Source organism: Ricinus communis, chromosome 9 (genome assembly GCF_019578655.1).
Source record: "Ricinus communis isolate WT05 ecotype wild-type chromosome 9, ASM1957865v1, whole genome shotgun sequence".
NCBI lineage: Eukaryota > Viridiplantae > Streptophyta > Magnoliopsida > Malpighiales > Euphorbiaceae > Ricinus > Ricinus communis.
Genome location: NC_063264.1, coordinates 2,890,422 through 2,907,402, shown reverse-complemented (window position 1 = coordinate 2,907,402; position 16,981 = coordinate 2,890,422). Strand labels below are relative to the sequence as shown.

Below are 16,981 nucleotides of genomic sequence, written 5' to 3'. Positions count from 1 at the left end.
ATTTTTTATTTTTTTTAAAAAAGGACTAATTCTTACCTTGTGGATTACCTATGCTTTTGCTCCATGCCATCATAAAAGCAGACCATACACCCCGATATCATAGAATTTGCAAAGAAGTTAATTTACCTTGTTTGCATTTCGGCCCAGTAAGAATAAAAGCAAACTGAGTTGCCAAGTGAGCTTATTGACTATGAATTTTGAACCATACCTTGTCCTGTACTGTATGCAGGCTTTTAAGAGGGGGTATGTGAATGTGTGGGAAAGAGAGAGACAACTCCCATCCATTTACAACCAAGTATAGTGCTAGAGATTGAGGCTATCTTGGATTAGATATCTGGGTGTGGGCTGTTGCTTGCTGTTCCTCATCTCTTTCCCTCCCATTTGGATAATATCATAGCACAACTTCATGATTCTTGTGGGGCTTTAGCCAGATTGTCCAACTGCCATTCCTGACCCCACCATCCCACATGCACATACCTCATCTTGCTTTTACCGACTCCCTCTCTGGTTACCCTTTTCTTTCCCCTCCCTATTTATAACCCATACATCCCCACTTCACTGGAGAAAAGGGCAAAAAAGAGTGACACTGATTCAAAGATTAAACCTTAAGATTGATTTCCTTGGTTTTGCGCTCAACACATCTCCCCAAGTCTTGCTTTCAGTAGCCTATAGCAAACAGAGAGAGAGAGACTACTCTACTCCTATTACTAGGTGTAGTTGCTATGGAACTTGAAGATGATTTGTTCTTTGCAGACCTAAACAAGCAAATTTCTCTTCTAATCATGGATGATGATGAGGACCCAGTTGCAAGTTACCCTTCTGTTGCTTTCCAGGTTATTCACCATGTACATTTGTTTTTCTTGTATGCAAGAATTTTTCCATCAGTTCATGTAAATCTTTTATTTATATGCTTTTAGTAGTAGCTGCTGGCTATTCTAGCTAAAGCTGCAACTGAACTGGGATCTCACTGCAATTCTTGCAGAATTTCTCAAGAGGGAATCATCCAACTGCACCATCTTCATATACATATGAACAAACTTGCAGAAGAGAAAGCAAAGGAACAGGAGTTTTCATTCCAAGGTCATCACAGCCAAGAAGGAAACACAGGCAAGGAAGACATTCTTCATTCAACTCAAAAACCAATAGGCAACATGACAGTACAAGAATGGTTTCTCACCAAGTATCACACAACAATTCCTTATACCCCAAGAAAAGCTAATTAATAATGGGTATAATTACATATCAAAATATGGAATATATTCTACTAATTAATTTCTCTTATTGCCAAGCAAGGGTGGAGGCAAGTGTAGCATGGGGTTTATATAAGATCCATATGTTGAAAATGTACAGAGAAAAGCTGTTTACTCTGTTTCTAGCTAGATAGTAGGTCTTAGTGAGGTTGATCAAAGGAATTGAACCTCTCAGAATAATGGAAATGTATGGTTGTTTTTCAAGTATTGTATAGGGATAAGGTTGTGTTGCTACACTAATTAATGAGATTGATTATTTCATTTTATTTCTCCTCTTGCAAATATATGTAACTTACCCTGCATTTATTTAATTACTCATTACCATCTACCATACTTGGGGCATGAAGTTCAAATTTATTTACTTATAGCCTTAGTGAACGTTACTTACTCCAGGAAAACAATCACTTGTTGTCTAATTTGTCAAAAGATCAATCTTTACCAGTGACATGCTCGCTCTACCGGTAAGTACATATTTCAATTCGACTAATGTCTCGTATTGGAGTCCTTCTCTCTCTATTTACAATTAAAGAAAAATGAGAATATATGTGCAAAATTAGCTAACAACTTTGTTAAAATATCATTATATATTGGTGAAGTGTCAAATTGTCATCAACTTCTTTCTTTCCTACAATTTGCTATTTAGAGGAGCAAGAATGGAAAAGGAATAAATAGATGCATAAAACTGAAGTGACAGAGAAGCAATCTGTGTGCTAGTTGCATGCCAACCTAAAAGGACACCAAAATTATCAGTATTATAATATTGAAGCAATTCTGTTGAAAGTTGTATAAGGGGTAAAATGAGCTTTCAAATCATGACATGTTAAATCAAAAGCTTTTCTCCTCTTTAATCATTGCACCGGTTCATGAATCCATTAGGGTAAAGGTGTGTTTAATCAGATTAACATGGAGTCATCTCTCATCTGCAGTCTCATGTACCCTTTTCAATTTCCATTCCCTAAAGTTTTCACTTCCATTTTCCCAAACAGGAAACTCATCTCATCAAGTCACAAGACAAGACCACATCTGCCTTATTGATGGGCACCAACCCTCATTTGATTAGATGGCTAGCTACCATGGAGAGGGGGGAGAGGTGTTTCTGGACCTAACCTTTTGTTTAAGAGCCTTAAATCCATAAAGGGGTGTCCATAAAAATGTGACCCAATAATAAGAAAGCGATTGGATTAAGAAATATCGGAATGGGAATCTTCAGTTTGATATGTTATATAGGAAGAAAAGAAGATAGAATAGAAATATGATCAGTGGGTTTGAAATCTAGTACTTGCCAACTAGCAAAGATTGTATAGTAGAAAACATTCGGTGAATTATTAAATGAAAATAATGGATCTTGTGGGTTGCCACACATCTTGTTTTTCATACATTTCAGTCTCAATCAATATACTTTGTAAGAGATTGCTTCTTAAAGAGAACACCTTTTGGGCACATGACCACCACCTCAGTTTTTTAATTAAATGGAAACTTATGCGATCCATATATTCCACCATTCTTGAGATTGAAACTGATCCTTTAACAAATAAATTAATCAGATAAAATAAAAGCTTATATTACATGACAGCTTAGCTGTATGATCTTCATTACCACAATGCCTAATCACATTCTATGAGAAATGACTCAACCATTAGCCCCTGCGGGAATATCTGTTTCCTCTCTTATGTTTGGAAAAATTCAAATTATTATTGCTAATTGGTATTATATTAATTGAGATATATTTTATTTTTTCAATTATTTCTTTTAATAGAATCATAAAAGACTGTAAAAATTGAAAATTGATTATTCATTTACTCCTTCTCACTGTTATTAATATTAATTGAACCGTTTTTGCTCTGAACAACACAGACTACGTGTCGTTTTGTCCTTGTCGTTTCGAAGTTTAAGTCGTCACCCGTCGCAGGATCCGCCCGTTCTGTTAACCAATGCAATTGATCTTTTGGTCCGCATTTCCAAGAAAAGAAAAATGGAATGAATCTAGAATTACAAATTAAACGCATCACAACCGTCAATCTTCACTACCTTTTGGAAGCTCCATCAATGGCGACATATCTGAACCTTAGCTACCTTTACCTTCTTCTCCTCGTCCTTCCTCTCTCTCTCCTCGCTCTCTTAGCTCTGATCGTAAGGCCTCGCACAGTCAAAATCCCAATAAAAAACCGCCATGTCTTCATCACCGGAGGATCGAGCGGTATCGGACTGGCATTGGCTCATCGGGCTGTATCAGAAGGTGCCAGAGTCTCAATCCTGGCCCGATCCCTCGACAAACTGGAGGAAGCAAAGAATTATATCCGTCTTTCCACCGGCGTTGATGTGGCGATATTCCCGGCGGATGTTAGGGATTTTGAATCCCTAAAGAAAGCGGTTACTGAAGCGGGTCCAATCGATGTATTAGTTGTGAATCAAGGCGTGTTTTTTCCTGAGGAATTAGAGAAACAGGAACTGAGTGAAGTCAACTTTATGATAGATGTTAATTTAATTGGGAGTTTTAATATGATCAAAGCTGCTTTGCCTGTGATGAAAAATAGGAAAGATAGTGGGCCGGCTTCTATTGCTCTTATGTCATCGCAGGCGGGTCAGGTAGATAGATTTTCTTAACATTTTTTTTTTCTTTATCACAATTCAATGTGATTATTATTATTATAATTGCAATTGATTGGCTAATATATAAATACTAACTATGTTTTATAGGTTGGTATATATGGTTACACTGCTTATTCAGCTAGTAAGTTTGGTCTTCGGGGTTTAGCAGAAGCATTACAACAGGAAGTGATTGCATATAATATTCATGTATCTCTTATATTCCCTCCGGACACCGAGACTCCTGGTCTTGCTGAAGGTAAATGCTATTTAATTCATTCTCAATGTTATTGTATAAGATTGGAGATATTTCTTGTTAATTGCAAAAAGTCTGAATTCCTGATTGTAGAGAATAAAAGACGGCCGCAACTTACGAGTGTAATTGCGGCATCCTCTGGTGTAATGAAAGCTGATGAAGTTGCAAAAAAAGCTTTAGATGGCATAAAATGTGGTGCCTTTTTCGTGCCCTGTAACTTTGAGGGAATGCTATTGACTGTTGCAACTGCTGGTTTATCCCCTCAGAGATCATTCTCAATGGCATTTGTTGAGGTTGTTGCTGCTGGTTTAATACGTCTTGTAGCTCTTTGTTTCCAGTGGAATTGGTATGGAAGTATAGAAAAGTGGCACGCACAAAAGAAATGTAAGTGCAAAGTATTTACTCACTGGCTCGTGCAGTCTCTTTTCTATGTAATGAGTGAGGCATGCGCTTAGTCTTGTCTTATTTGGTAAATTAGTAGGGTAAGATGGGTTGAAATGAAAGTACTATTAGATTCCTGAACAAGACTTCATAATTGATTTAACCTACCGTACTTTCTGTAAACATGTTTTCTGAATAACATCAGTATTTAAATTGCATCGGATTCTTTATACTCATAGCAGAGTTATCGGTTTTGCTCAATTGGATAATGAAAACTCTAGACTTTCTCTTCTTTCTAAACACCCCTTCAAGTTTCCTTATGTTTTGATGTTAGCATTAATAACCTTATTCTCCATTTCATCTTATTTTAAAGTAATCTTTATGTTTGCTTTAACATTTTAAGCAGCAATGTTATGCAGTTACTTGTGCACAAAAACAACTGAGTGATGTTTGCTCTATGAGAGGGCTTTATTCATTTCCACAGTATATGGTCTAAGAACCTTATTTTTTCTGAGACCATCTCTGTTTATGAACATCTTTTGGTTGCTAAATTTCCTGCATAAATTAAGATACTTGGTTCTGGAGCTGTAAATACCTCTTGATGCGAAGTTTTTGTTATCTAAATTTCTTACTCTTTGTCTATCCTAGGAACGTACAAGTTGTTGGTGCTTGATGGGCAAACATATTTTTTGATGGAAACTCTCAATTCCTGGTGAAGATTCCCTATTTTTGAACTCCTGAAGTTGATGGGGATTTTGGGCTACCCAATTTTTCAGCCTCAGCTTTCCAGAAGGAAGTGGTCCGTCTTTGCTCCTTGTTTTTGTCACTGCTAACGAGCAGGCATTCAGTTCAAGCTTGTTGCAGCCAACAGTTTGGATAACAAGTTTGTTCAATTATCATTTCATGATTAACATCTAAATTTGGCGGACTGGTTGTATTCATGTATAATGTTTTATATTAGAAATTTTCTTGAATAAAATGTTTTAGCTGCATAGAAGATCTATAAGTTGTAGCTTTTTCCTGTCAATAACGTTTCTTGGAAATGTTTGCTGTTGAGACCTGTACACAATCTATAAAGGGAATGAAAGAGTTGTTCTAATCATCTGAAGTTCGATATTGCGGCACAGCATCCAACTATGAAATCAAGGGATTGCTACCCTCATACTCGACTAAACCTCCACCATTCTTATACTGGATAAATAAAATTCCTTGGAAAAGATCAAGTCATTGCATTCTGTTTCTATCTTGCATTCTTTCTCTCTCCCCGTTCAACATAAGCAAAAGAAATTTGCAATCTTCCATGGAACGAAGTTTGGCCTCTGCGAAAGAATGTTGCCCTGTGTATTTGTTGCCAGTTCAAATATCCAAATAGTGCAAAAGTCAGTTTAATGTAATGGATTTGCGGGTCCATTTGATTGACCAAATCAAATGTTATAAGTTTGACAAATATGACCGCATCAAAATTCTACAAAATCTCTTGAAGACAGTGTCAGAGTAAGTCATTTTTATTTCATTGTCTTCCTCCATATGGCCTTGGAAATGATTTAGATCAGGTGTTCATGGTTGCATCGTTTGTTTTAACTATATTGTTTGTTGAGAACCCAGAATTACAGAAAAATGCGAAAGACATCATGCAGCACAATTCTATTGCTGATATTGATATCGATTACTGACATCTTCTAATCTTTGTTCTACTTTGAAGCAGTTGGGTAATTACTGATAAGAGTTTCTTTTTTATTTTTTTTTATTTTTTTCCTTATCTTTAGTAGATTGTTTTAATTTTTCTGCTTTGCGAAGCTTCAAGAGGGAGTCACCACAGATCCATTTCTGGAAGAGTTCTTCCAGATTGATTTTAGATAAAAGCTCCTATGATGGTCTTTGCATGTTGGTGTTGGTGTATCAATAAACCTCGAAAACTGCCCTATGGTTGATATTTTTGCTGGAAATCTAGTGGAATTTATGTTTGATATGCTAATTATCTCTTCTTTAAGTTTCCTTGCAGTGAAAGAGGATACAGGACATCACCTGGGCAAGTTTAAGTTGTTCTCATTGCAGGAATTACAGTTAGCAACAGATGGTTTTAGCAATCGACACATTCTAAGCAGACGTGGATTTGGGACATTTGTAAAGTCTACAAAGGCATTTTGGAAGATGGTTCTCTGGCGGCTATAGAAAGACTGAAAAATAAGGATACCCCTGGCGAAGACTTTCAGTTCCAGAAAGTAATAGTGATGCTTTGCATGGCTGTGCATCCGAATCTCCTTAAATTACATGGGCTATGGATCACACCAACTGAAAGGCTATTGGTTTATCCCTACATGGCCAACGATAGTGTTGCATCACGCTTGAAAGGTACATCCTGCAATCAATTTATTTTTTGTTAACTAGGCTCTTACTACTGGGTTTGGAACTAGTAACCTCATAATCCTGGAGTTCCCTCCATTTTCATCGATTTAGAACTCATTGGTACCCTGGTATCAGTTTAGACATATGAATTGATTGTTCTGCTTCAATTGTAAGAACCTTTTCTTCCCTTCCCAAAATTTTCTATAAAGATAGTAATCATGTTTTGATTGAGAAATTTGCCTGGTCTTAACTGTATACATTGCTAATGCATTCTTGTAGATCGACCTCCATCACAACCTTCACTTGATTGGAAAGTCAGAAAGCGAATTGCATTGGGATCTGCAAAGGGTCTTTCTTATTTGCATGAAAATTGAAACCCACGGATTATTCACTGTGATCTGAAAGCCTCAAACATTCTCTTGAATGAGGATTTTGAGGCTTTTATTGGGGACTTTGCCTTAGCTAAATTAATAAATTGCAAGGATACCCATATCACTACTACCGGATGCGGCACAATTTGGGCATATAGCCCCAGAATACCTCTCTAATGGAAGATTTCAGAAAAAAATGATGTTTATGGTTATGGAATTATGCTTCTAGAGCTAATTACTGAACAGAAGGCCTTTGACCTTTCTCGACTTTCAGATAACGATGATGTTATGCTGCTTGATTTGGTATGCTTACTGGACTATGTTTCCTGTGTTAGAAAATGCATTAAAAACCTTCAGTTTATACATTTTAAGCAAGATGAGTGTTTTTACAGGTAAAGAAATTTATAAAGGAGAATAAGTTAGAGTTGCTGGTTGATCCTGATCTACAGAACAATTACGTAGAAGCTGAGATGGAGCAGCTGATCCAGGTTGCACTATTTTGCACAGAAGACTCACCAGATTATCGACCTAAGATGTCAGAAGTAGTGAGAATGATTGGAAGTGTTGGGCTGGCTGAGAGGTGGGATGAGTGGCAAAAAATAGAAATTCCTGTCCAGGAGTTGGTACCTAAGTATCTTAGTCCTTGTTCTGCTTCCATTTTTGACTCTACACTGAATTTACATGCTATTGAGTTATCCGGTCCAAGTTAACTCTTCCCAGTTCCCATGCATAGTGAAGAGAAGAACCCTGAATCTCGAAGCCTCCTAAAGTTGCTCATACAGGGGTTTTGGCCTGCATAGGGTTTTTTTTTCTTTTTCACCATAGCTCAGGTGCCGTTCGGTCAGCTTTAGGCGGTTGTTGCCTAATCCACCTTCGGTAACACGTCCAAGGGTTCACCTCCACGCTCGGTGTTTGCATTCATGAATTACCCCATGAATGCTCGCCGACAAAATTGTGCTCAGGATACCAGACCGGGGAGCAAACTCAATTACTAGTATAGTAATCAGGTTTTGGCGTTATCAGAATGCAGTGCTCCATCTACTAATCTTATTATCCATGCAGGCATTCGGTCCAAGGCCATTTCAGGTTAACGTGCAAATTCAACTTGTTTGGCATTCCACCCTTTTCAGAACTAGAAATTATGCTTTTAGAGGCCCAAAATGGAAATATTGTTTGAATAAAGTTTTTCACGTCATATTGACACGAATATTATGTGTTTGAGAAGAAGCCAAAAGAAAACCCTATTTAGAAGGAAAAAAACAAAGAAAATACTCCCACATCACGTAATTTGACGAATTATGCTATTGAATGGGTATGGGAATGCAAGAGTCAAGAAAGAAGAAAAAAGGAAAATAAAAAAAGCATCGTTGAATTCAACAAAATGAAATTCATCAGGAAGAAGAAAGGATGGTACCTTGCATTGAGTTAAAAAGATAAATTCCCTGCAAGTGAAAGCTGGGGGTCAAAGTCTATTTCTAGTCTTTATGTTCCCATCATTAACGTTTCAAGTTTTCGTGCTTTATGGTTTTTCTTGGACTTTTCGAGTTAACAATAAACAATAAATACCTGGACCCTTTGAGTCAACCATAAATATTAGTACAAATTGCACCTCAAAATCTGAATTGTGAAGGAGCACAGCGTTAGAGCTGACGGATGCCATATAGAGATTAGAGTAGTGGTAATTTTAGCATTCTTTATTGCAATTTTTGTTTCTAATTTCTATCAAAATTTTTGAAGTTTTCCATCTTTCTTAGTTACCAGAAGAATTTAGTTAATCCCTGTTCATTTCTCTAAACTATTACAATTATTTTGTTGCATCAAAATCTTTTATGGACTCAGAACAATTGCTGGAGGAGCTGTTACCAGGTGCATCTCCTATCTCTGCAATGGCTTTGTCATGTTGGTGCTGTAGGGGGCCTCGAATACTGTCTTTTGGTTAGTCCATTTACCTGAAAGTTATGTGGAATGAAATATATTTGATGATTGGTTATCAATTCGTTAAAGTTTTTGCAGCAGAAGGAGATCCTAAAGTTCATCCAGATCCTGATTCTGATGTGAGCCAACTTAGAAGATTTTCACTGGAAGAGTTGCAAATTGCAACAGATTATTTCAGCAATGAAAACTTTCTTGGTAGAGGTGGATTTGGTAAGGTATACAGAGGGCAATTAGAGGATGGTTTGTTGATTGCTGTAAAAAGACTGGAAAGGGAGCCTACACCTGGTGGTGAACTTCAGTTTCAGACAACAACCGAGATTATTAACATGGCTATGCATCGAAATGTCATTAGACTATGTGGATTTTGTATGACACATTCTGAAAGGCTACTTGTTTACCCCTACATGGCTAATGGGAGCGTTGCCTCGCACTTAAGAGGTATATTTTGCAATCATTTCTCAGGTTTACAGCCATTTTCTTGCTGCATTAATGCAAGCTATTATCTCACTCATGCATTATTGTAGAGCGAGCTCCATCACAACCCGCACTTAATTGGCCTACCAGAAAGCGAATTGCATTGGGATCTGCAAGGGGTCTTTCTTATTTGCATGATGAATGTAATCCAAGGATCATACACCGTGATGTGAAAGCTGCAAATATATTGTTGGATGAGGAGTTTGAAGCTGTTCTTGGGGACTTTGGGCTGGCTAAATTAATTGACTACAATGATACCCATATCACCACTGATGTATGTGGTACGGTAGGGCATATAGCTCCAGAATACCTCTATACTGGGATATGTTCAGAGAAAACTGATGTTTTCGGATATGGCATTATGCTTCTGGAGCTAATTACTGGACAGAGAGCTTTCGAGCTTGCTTGGATTGCAGCTGGAGATGATCTTTTGCTGCTTGATTGGGTATGCATACTGAACTCTGTCATGAGCATCATTTGTCTAAATAAGTTCTCAAGTAACCAGTGAGATTGTTTCTTTTTCTTACTGTTTACACAACAGAGAATTTAATAAATCAGGTGCATATGCCATTAGCATTTGTTTTCTGGTTTAGCAATGGAGGAATTGAATTTAACAGTAGTGAGACTTGAACCTAGTGCCAATAATAACCGCCATGACTTGTATGAATTGTATTATCTGAATGAAATCATCTCTTCCTATCCTTGAGAATACATGCATAACCTTAAAATTTGTGTGCAGTTAATCAAAGGTGTTGTCTGCAGGTAAAAGTCCTTCTAAAACAGAACAAGTTAGAAGAGCTGGTTGATCCTGATCTCCAGGGAGATTATTCACAAACTGAGATGGAGCAGTTAATCAAAGTTGCACTGCTATGCACACAAGGCTCCCCATTGTACAGGCCAAAGATGTCAGAAGTAACGAGAATGCTTGAAGGGTACGGCTTGACTGAGAGGTGGAATGAATGGCAGGAAACGGAGAGTTCTGATATGGAGTTGGGACTTTCCTTTCAACCTGTTTCTGATTACATTGTTGACTCAACAGAGCTTCTAGCTGCAATTGAATTATCTGGTCCTAGATAACGATCATTCCAGAGATCAGGATTGATCTGGGTCACCTTCATGTTCGATCAAACAAAGCTACATTATAAGCTTTTTGAATAATGGCATGCCTGGGAAACTAAAGCATGATTGTTCTTTTGAATAAGTTTGCTTGGATAATGGTAATGTATGTGAAATAATCCATGTAATCAGGGAAATTAAGAAAAAGAAAAAAAGGCAAATTATATGCTTAGGTACTTTATATTTAATTAGATTAACTCAAAACTAATTAGTATTTTAGAAATTAAACTAATTAGATATTTAAGATCAGAAATTATAGATTTTGATCTAGTAAATTTTGTATAGATTTCGAAATTATATAATTAAAATAATAATATTATCATATTATGAATATATATTACTCCACTGACATAAATTTTTAGATCTGTTCATATTTAGATGATTGAGATAGAAAAATAATTTTAGTTGATTTGGAGCTGATAAAAAAAGGTTAGAGGGCAAATTCTTCATAAGTAAAGCCGGTATCAATATTTCTACGCAACTAATTGACAATATGTCTATAACCAAAACAGAAAGAAAAGCAATTAATTGACTACAAGATTATATGACCAAAGAAAGATAAAAAGACAAACTGGATTAAGCTTTTGAATTTTTGATTTGATTTTATTGAAATCTTCTATTTTGAAGGTTAGATTTCAACCAAAACAATAATCTTTGCTTATTAGAATAAATAAAAAGTGTCTGAAAAACTTTTCATTTAAAAAATATTGAAATTAATAAAATATAAGAAAAATTAAAAGCTTATTAGAATAAAATTAAAAAATTGAGCTCAGAAAGGAGCAGAAAAGGCTGCATTGCTTCAAACCGGCCCATGGTAGAATAAGAGATCTTTTTAGATTTTAACTTTCGGGTCGGGCACCCAAATGGCTCAAAAAGGCCATCATCCCCAAACCTCAATTTCCAATTTCCAGAATCAGCCGAGAGCAAAACGGGAAAAGAAAAAAAAGAAAGAAGCTAAAAGGAAAAAAGTTCAGTAGAAGCAAGTGCAGTGCAAAGCCATGGCATCTGCAATCCTGAGGCAAACACGCTCTTCGGCTTTGAAATCAATGTTTGATAATCTCCGAATGGGAGGGTCATCGATGTCATACGCAAAACTTGCAGTTGGTACAGACATAGTATCGGCTGCACCCGATGTCTCTCTCCAGAAAGCCAGGAGCTGGGACGAAGGTGTCTCTTCTAAGTTTTCAACTACTCCTCTTAAAGACATTTTCAAGGTTCTCCAAATTTCCCCCTAATATCTAAATCAATTCTTTAAAATTTATCTTTCTTTTTTTTCTCTTTTGGTGTCAGTGTGCTTATTTTTCTCGAATTTTACATTTCCAGGGCAAGAAAGTTGTGATCTTTGGTCTACCTGTAAGTTACTTTTATTATTTATATATATTGTATTGTGCTATAATATATGCGTTTGAAATAATATGGCTTTTGTAGATATATGATAATTGAAAATGGTTTTGATGGGTTATGAATTGAGTGTACTATTATTTACAGGGTGCATACACAGGAGTTTGTTCACAGCAGCATGTTCCAAGTTACAAAAAGAATGTAGATAAGTTCAAAGCTAAAGGGATTGATTCAGTGATCTGTGTGGCTGTTAATGATCCATATGTGCTTAATGGCTGGGCTGAGAAACTTCAAGCCAATGATGCTGTGAGCTATCTCACTTGAATGCGTTCACTTAAAATATTTATCTCGCCAAGATAGCATTAGCATATTTGAACAGAAAAAGTAGTTTAGTCACAATTAGCCCTTTAGTTAGTTGCTGCAGTTTATTTATTTTGGTATTGCAATGAAATGCTACTGATGTTTGATGGCTTTCTGAATTGATGTTATTCGCCTGTTTTCCATTTCTCACTTCAGTCATTTCCCATTACAGATTGAATTTTATGGCGACTTCGATGGGAGCTTTCATAAAAGCTTGGAGCTTGATAAAGATCTCTCTGTTGCTTTGCTCGGATTTCGCTCTCATAGGTATAATTTTATTGGCTGCTCATTTGCTTCTTATTAGGCCTGCTTGACAATGCTGTGGGAACCTGCTTTTGATTTTTATATTATTATTATTTTTTTTTTTGCTATTCCTTTTTTTTTAACCTGCTTTTGGAGAAAGCATGATGTATTCAGCTTCTCCCAAAAGTCAGATATAAAAAAGCAGTAGCAGTTCCAAATTGGCCTTTAGTATTTTGTTTGTTGATTGACATTGTTTAGATTGAGGAAAATCCATGGAAAAATTGTGTTTTATCTATAGGTTTGGCTACTTTGAGTAATGGGCTTTGTAAAAGTAAATTCAAAGAGATTTCTATGCATCCTCTTTCTCTTCTTAGTTTAAAGCGCAAACGTCGAGCTTATATACCAACCATCTGAGAGCAAAATGATAAATCTTCTGATTATAAATTCCCATTTTGTTTGACTTTTGTAGATGGTCTGCCTATGTGGAAAATGGAAAGGTTAAGGTCCTTAATGTGGAAGAAGCTCCATCTGACTTCAAGGTTTCTGGTGGTGAGGTCATTTTGGGACAGATCTGATGCTGCCATCCTTTACATTTCTAATCCACAAGAGCATTATGGTTTTGCTAGCACGCCTTTGTATGTAAAATTTCCTTTCAAACTTGAGACAGCATAGTTAATAAGATCAACGTTGCTGATGTTATGTTAATTTCAAAGCTACTGGACATGCAATACCTGTTCCATCCACATAATTTACCTACTTGTGAATAAGTTGAGAAGTGATTGCGATATTTGCCAAGTTGACCTTGACACCTTTGTAACTCAAATTTGTTATTGCTATAGTTAAGTACTTCATTCTGACTGTTCTGTTCCTCTTATTCCTTTTGACCTTCTCTCTGACTGGAAATAAATAAGTCCCATGTCACAGGTCTTCATTTTCCGACCTCATTCATCGGTAACAATTCCAGTGGGGTTGTTCCCTGAACTAAATGAATTAATAGTAAAAGGTAAGGAGTTGCTTAAATGGACTAAAATAACAAAAATTCTCTCAACTGGGAGGATTTTTTATGCGAAAGTATCTTAAAGTTTTAGCACCAGAATAATCTTTAAACAGAAGATTTTTGAAAGTCCGGAAACAAAAAAACAGTATAATTCACGTTTTATTTTGGCTGTCAAATGGGATTTGATACGGACAACTCTAGCTGGTTGGATGTTCGTAGGTACTACGCTAAGAAGCAGAAGCTGGATAACAATTCAAAGCTTGATTTTCCGAGATAACAAATCAGGACAGGTTCCTAAGTGCAAAATACCATACGAGTTTGCGAAGGGGGAATAGATATTAGCATATGCTCATCAATCTGTTCGGCCGTATTCATTAAAAAGAAAAGAAAAAATTAGCTCATTATTATACAAAAGAGGAAACAAACAAATATCTCAAACTTTCACGTTTCAAAGGGGTGCCCTGCAATGATTGACTAATCATGCAAATGAGTGGAGGAAACATTACTGGCTAGGACAAGGCTGCAGAGCGAGGATCTTAAGATTCATATTCTTATATGCATTATCCGTATAAATCCTTTTGCATACCCTGTTCTAAACAGAAGCACGAATTTCCTGGCTTCTCTTACGCACTTCTTGGTTGTAGTTTAGGTAAAAATATCTATAGTTATAGCAGGAAATGGCCCTATTTGATGGACTTATTCTTCCGTAAAATTAGTTAACTTTGAACTAATTTTATACAGTTGCTATTTTCTTTCTGTTTAGTTAATAAAAAGACCTATTATTCAGGTCTGAATAATATCTTTGATTATGTTTTGTTAGACTCTTAGTAGGTGAAAACCTAACGTCTCCTTTAAATTGTAAAAGGCTATTTAAGCCAAGTATTCCTTTTAATCTAAGTGAAATCCTTTTGCTCTTAGCAAATACTGTGTTTGCATTTTATTGTGTAAGTTCTAGCTTCTACAATTGGTATTAGAGCCTCACCAAGAGATCTGATTTCAAGGGTGAAAACAGGAGTGAACTTGAGAGTGAAAACTAGAGTGAGAAGAAATGTCGAATGAAGGATAGAACTTGTTGAGTATCCCCAAGTTTGATGATGATTATGATCACTGGAGTATGCTGATGGAGAATTTACTTCGTTCCAAGGAGTGGTGGCATCTCATTGACCCAGGATACGTTGAGTTGGGAGCAGATGCAAAGGAGAGCGATGCCCAGAAGACAGTAAGAGCAGAGCTGAAGTTGAAGGATCTGAAAGTCAAAAATTATCTATTCGCAGCCATAGATAAGAGCATTCTGAAGACAGTCCTGCAGAAAGACACATCTGCACAGCTCTGGGAATCAATGAGAAGGAAATATCAAGGAAGTGAGAGGGTACAAAGAGCCCAATTACAAGCTCTCAGAAGAGAATTTGAAATCCTTGAAATGAAAGAAGGAGAAACCATTGTCGAATATTTTTCTAGAGTTATGATAGTGGCAAATAACATGCGCAACAGTGGAGAGGCAATGCAAGACACTCAAATTGTGGAGAAGATTCTGAGAACTCTCACTGAGAGATTTAATTACATAGTTGTCTCGATAGAGGAATCAAAAGACATAAGCTGCCTCACAGTTGATGAAGTTCAAAGTTCACTCATTGTCCATGAACAGAAGTTTTGAAGAAAGATCAATGAAGAAGAACAGGTGCTCAAAGTGACTCAAGAGGAGAGAAGCGGAAAAGGAAGAGGCAGGAGCACGTTTGGAGGGTACCAAGGACGAGGACGGGGGAGATCATCACCAGCTTACAAAGCAGCAATAAAGTGCTTCAAGTGTCACAAACAAGGACACTTCTACTATGAATGTCCAGATTGGGAAAGGAGGGCCAACTTTGCTGAGTTAGAGCATGAAGATGAGCTGCTACTCATGGCATATGTTGAAGAAAAGAAAGCAACAAGAGAAGAAATCTGGTTCTTGGACTCGAGATGCAGCAATCACATGAGTGGAAATAAAGAGTGGTTTATAGACCTGAATGAGGGCTTTAAGCAGACAGTAAAATTGGGAAATGACAGTCGTATTGCAGTGATGGGGAAAGGAAGTGTGCGGTTGTGTGTAAATGGCATCGTTCAGGTAATCACCAATGTTTATTATATTCCTGAACTCAAGAATAATTTGTTAAGTGTTGGACAGTTACAAGAGAAGGGGCTCACCATATTAATCCAGAATGGCACCTGCAAAGTATTTCATCCTATAAGAGGACTAATCATGCATTCAGATATGAGCGGAAATAGAATGTTCTATTTCTTAGCAGAAATGATGTCAGCTCTACCTAAATGTCTGCAAGTTGAAACTGATGATAAATCACGACTATGGCATTCACGATTTGGACATCTCAACTACAAGGGACTCAGAACTCTTGCGTATCGAGGAATGGTTGAAGGGCTGCCTACTGTGAAAACCCCACAAAAGCTGTGCACACATTGTCTCGTCGGAAAGCAACACCGAGACCCTATTCCTAAAGGAAATCTCTGGAGAGCAACACACAAACTGCAGCTTGTGCACTCAGACATTTGTGGCCCTATTAGTCCAATTTCCAGCAGCAATAAGAGGTTTATTCTAAGTTTTAGTGATGACCTTACACGTAAAACTTGGATATATTTTTTGAATCAGAAATCAGAAGCATTGGAGGTATTCAAAGGATTCAAAACATGGGCTGAAAAGGAGGCTGAAACAAGCATCAAATGTTTGAGAACGGATAGAGGAGGCGAGTACAACTCGAAAGAGTTCACAGATTTTTGCAGTATTCATGGAATCACTCGACAACTAACGGCAGCATACACCCCTCAACAAAATGGTGTTGCTGAGCGAAAAAACAGGACGATCATGAATATGGTGCGCTCAATGCTGGCTGAGAAACAAATGCCGAAGGAATTCTGGGCTGAAGCAGCAAATTGGTCAATTCACATCCTCAATAGATGTCCAACAGCAGCTCTTGAAAATATGACTCCACAAGAAGCATGGACTGGCTGCAAACCAAAAGTGAATCACTTCTGAATATTTGGATGTCTTGCTCATGTACATGTTCCAGATCAGAGAAGAAGAAAGCTAGATGACGAGCAGAGCACACATATTTCTTGGGGTGAGCAAGGAGTCCAAAGCATATAGACTCTTTGATCCTATTACCAAGAAAATAACAATCAGCAGAGATGTAAAATTTGAAGAAGATGCATGCTGGACGTGGGAACAAAGCAAAGGAGAAGTGCAATCAGATGTACTGGACTGGGAAGATAAGAACTCTGATACTAACAAAGAATTAGAGTTAGAAGAAAATTTTAGCTCTAACAATACAAGTAA

At 37.0% G+C, this 16,981-nt stretch overlaps 4 protein-coding genes and 1 pseudogene across 6 annotated transcripts; all 5 read left to right on the top strand.

Annotated features, from left to right (window-relative positions):
- The first annotated feature begins 359 nt into the window (after window positions 1-359).
- Window positions 360-1,516, top strand: LOC8271592. Its single transcript, XM_002517139.4, has 2 exons — window positions 360-833; window positions 983-1,516. Exons 1-2 carry the CDS (start codon window positions 723-725, stop codon window positions 1,217-1,219), a joined length of 348 nt encoding a protein of 115 aa, XP_002517185.2. The 5' UTR covers window positions 360-722; the 3' UTR covers window positions 1,220-1,516.
- A 1,583-nt stretch (window positions 1,517-3,099) lies between these two features.
- On the top strand, window positions 3,100-5,575 carry LOC8271593 (3-dehydrosphinganine reductase TSC10A). Its single transcript, XM_015718014.3, has 4 exons — window positions 3,100-3,836; window positions 3,948-4,095; window positions 4,186-4,476; window positions 5,122-5,575. Coding segments are annotated over exons 1-4 (1,050 nt in total). The 5' UTR covers window positions 3,100-3,227; the 3' UTR covers window positions 5,124-5,575.
- Window positions 5,576-5,708: 133 nt separating this feature from the next.
- LOC107261114 lies at window positions 5,709-7,907 on the top strand (annotated as a pseudogene).
- Window positions 7,908-7,999: 92 nt separating this feature from the next.
- On the top strand, window positions 8,000-10,879 carry LOC8271594 (somatic embryogenesis receptor kinase 1). Of its 3 annotated transcripts, none has more exons than XM_025156971.2 (5): window positions 8,000-8,276; window positions 9,030-9,125; window positions 9,204-9,563; window positions 9,650-10,044; window positions 10,362-10,879. In XM_025156971.2, exons 2-5 carry the CDS (start codon window positions 9,077-9,079, stop codon window positions 10,674-10,676), a joined length of 1,119 nt encoding a protein of 372 aa, XP_025012739.1. In that variant the 5' UTR covers window positions 8,000-8,276; window positions 9,030-9,076; the 3' UTR covers window positions 10,677-10,879. The 3 variants fall into 3 exon arrangements, with proteins under 3 accessions (XP_025012739.1, XP_025012740.1, XP_015573499.1); XM_025156972.2 differs by lacking the exon at window positions 8,000-8,276 and adding an exon at window positions 8,294-8,868 and having other exon boundaries at window positions 9,207-9,563; XM_015718013.2 differs by lacking the exon at window positions 8,000-8,276 and adding an exon at window positions 8,295-8,868.
- Window positions 10,880-11,582: 703 nt separating this feature from the next.
- Window positions 11,583-13,454, top strand: LOC8271595 (peroxiredoxin-2F, mitochondrial). The gene is made up of 5 exons (XM_002517142.4): window positions 11,583-11,929; window positions 12,039-12,068; window positions 12,204-12,362; window positions 12,589-12,683; window positions 13,129-13,454. The coding sequence occupies exons 1-5, from the start codon at window positions 11,714-11,716 to the stop codon at window positions 13,232-13,234; spliced, it is 606 nt and encodes a 201-aa protein (XP_002517188.1). The 5' UTR covers window positions 11,583-11,713; the 3' UTR covers window positions 13,235-13,454.
- The last annotated feature ends 3,527 nt before the right edge of the window (window positions 13,455-16,981 follow it).

Excerpts from the sequence above, each read along its gene's own strand:
- LOC8271593 (XM_015718014.3), top strand. The coding sequence starts at position 3,228 with ATGAATCTAGAATTACAAATTAAACGCATCACAACCGTCAATCTTCAC. Across the intron at positions 3,837-3,947 it reads TGTCATCGCAGGCGGGTCAG|GTTGGTATATATGGTTACAC; the intron begins GTAGATAGATTT and ends TATGTTTTATAG. Across the intron at positions 4,096-4,185 it reads GACTCCTGGTCTTGCTGAAG|AGAATAAAAGACGGCCGCAA; the intron begins GTAAATGCTATT and ends TCCTGATTGTAG.
- LOC8271595 (XM_002517142.4), top strand. The coding sequence starts at position 11,714 with ATGGCATCTGCAATCCTGAGGCAAACACGCTCTTCGGCTTTGAAATCA. Across the intron at positions 11,930-12,038 it reads CTCTTAAAGACATTTTCAAG|GGCAAGAAAGTTGTGATCTT; the intron begins GTTCTCCAAATT and ends TTACATTTCCAG. Across the intron at positions 12,684-13,128 it reads CTCGGATTTCGCTCTCATAG|ATGGTCTGCCTATGTGGAAA; the intron begins GTATAATTTTAT and ends TGACTTTTGTAG.
- LOC8271592 (XM_002517139.4), top strand. The coding sequence starts at position 723 with ATGGAACTTGAAGATGATTTGTTCTTTGCAGACCTAAACAAGCAAATT. Across the intron at positions 834-982 it reads ACCCTTCTGTTGCTTTCCAG|AATTTCTCAAGAGGGAATCA; the intron begins GTTATTCACCAT and ends CAATTCTTGCAG.
- LOC8271594 (XM_025156971.2), top strand. The coding sequence starts at position 9,077 with ATGGCTTTGTCATGTTGGTGCTGTAGGGGGCCTCGAATACTGTCTTTT. Across the intron at positions 9,564-9,649 it reads CGTTGCCTCGCACTTAAGAG|AGCGAGCTCCATCACAACCC; the intron begins GTATATTTTGCA and ends GCATTATTGTAG. Across the intron at positions 10,045-10,361 it reads ATCTTTTGCTGCTTGATTGG|GTAAAAGTCCTTCTAAAACA; the intron begins GTATGCATACTG and ends TGTTGTCTGCAG.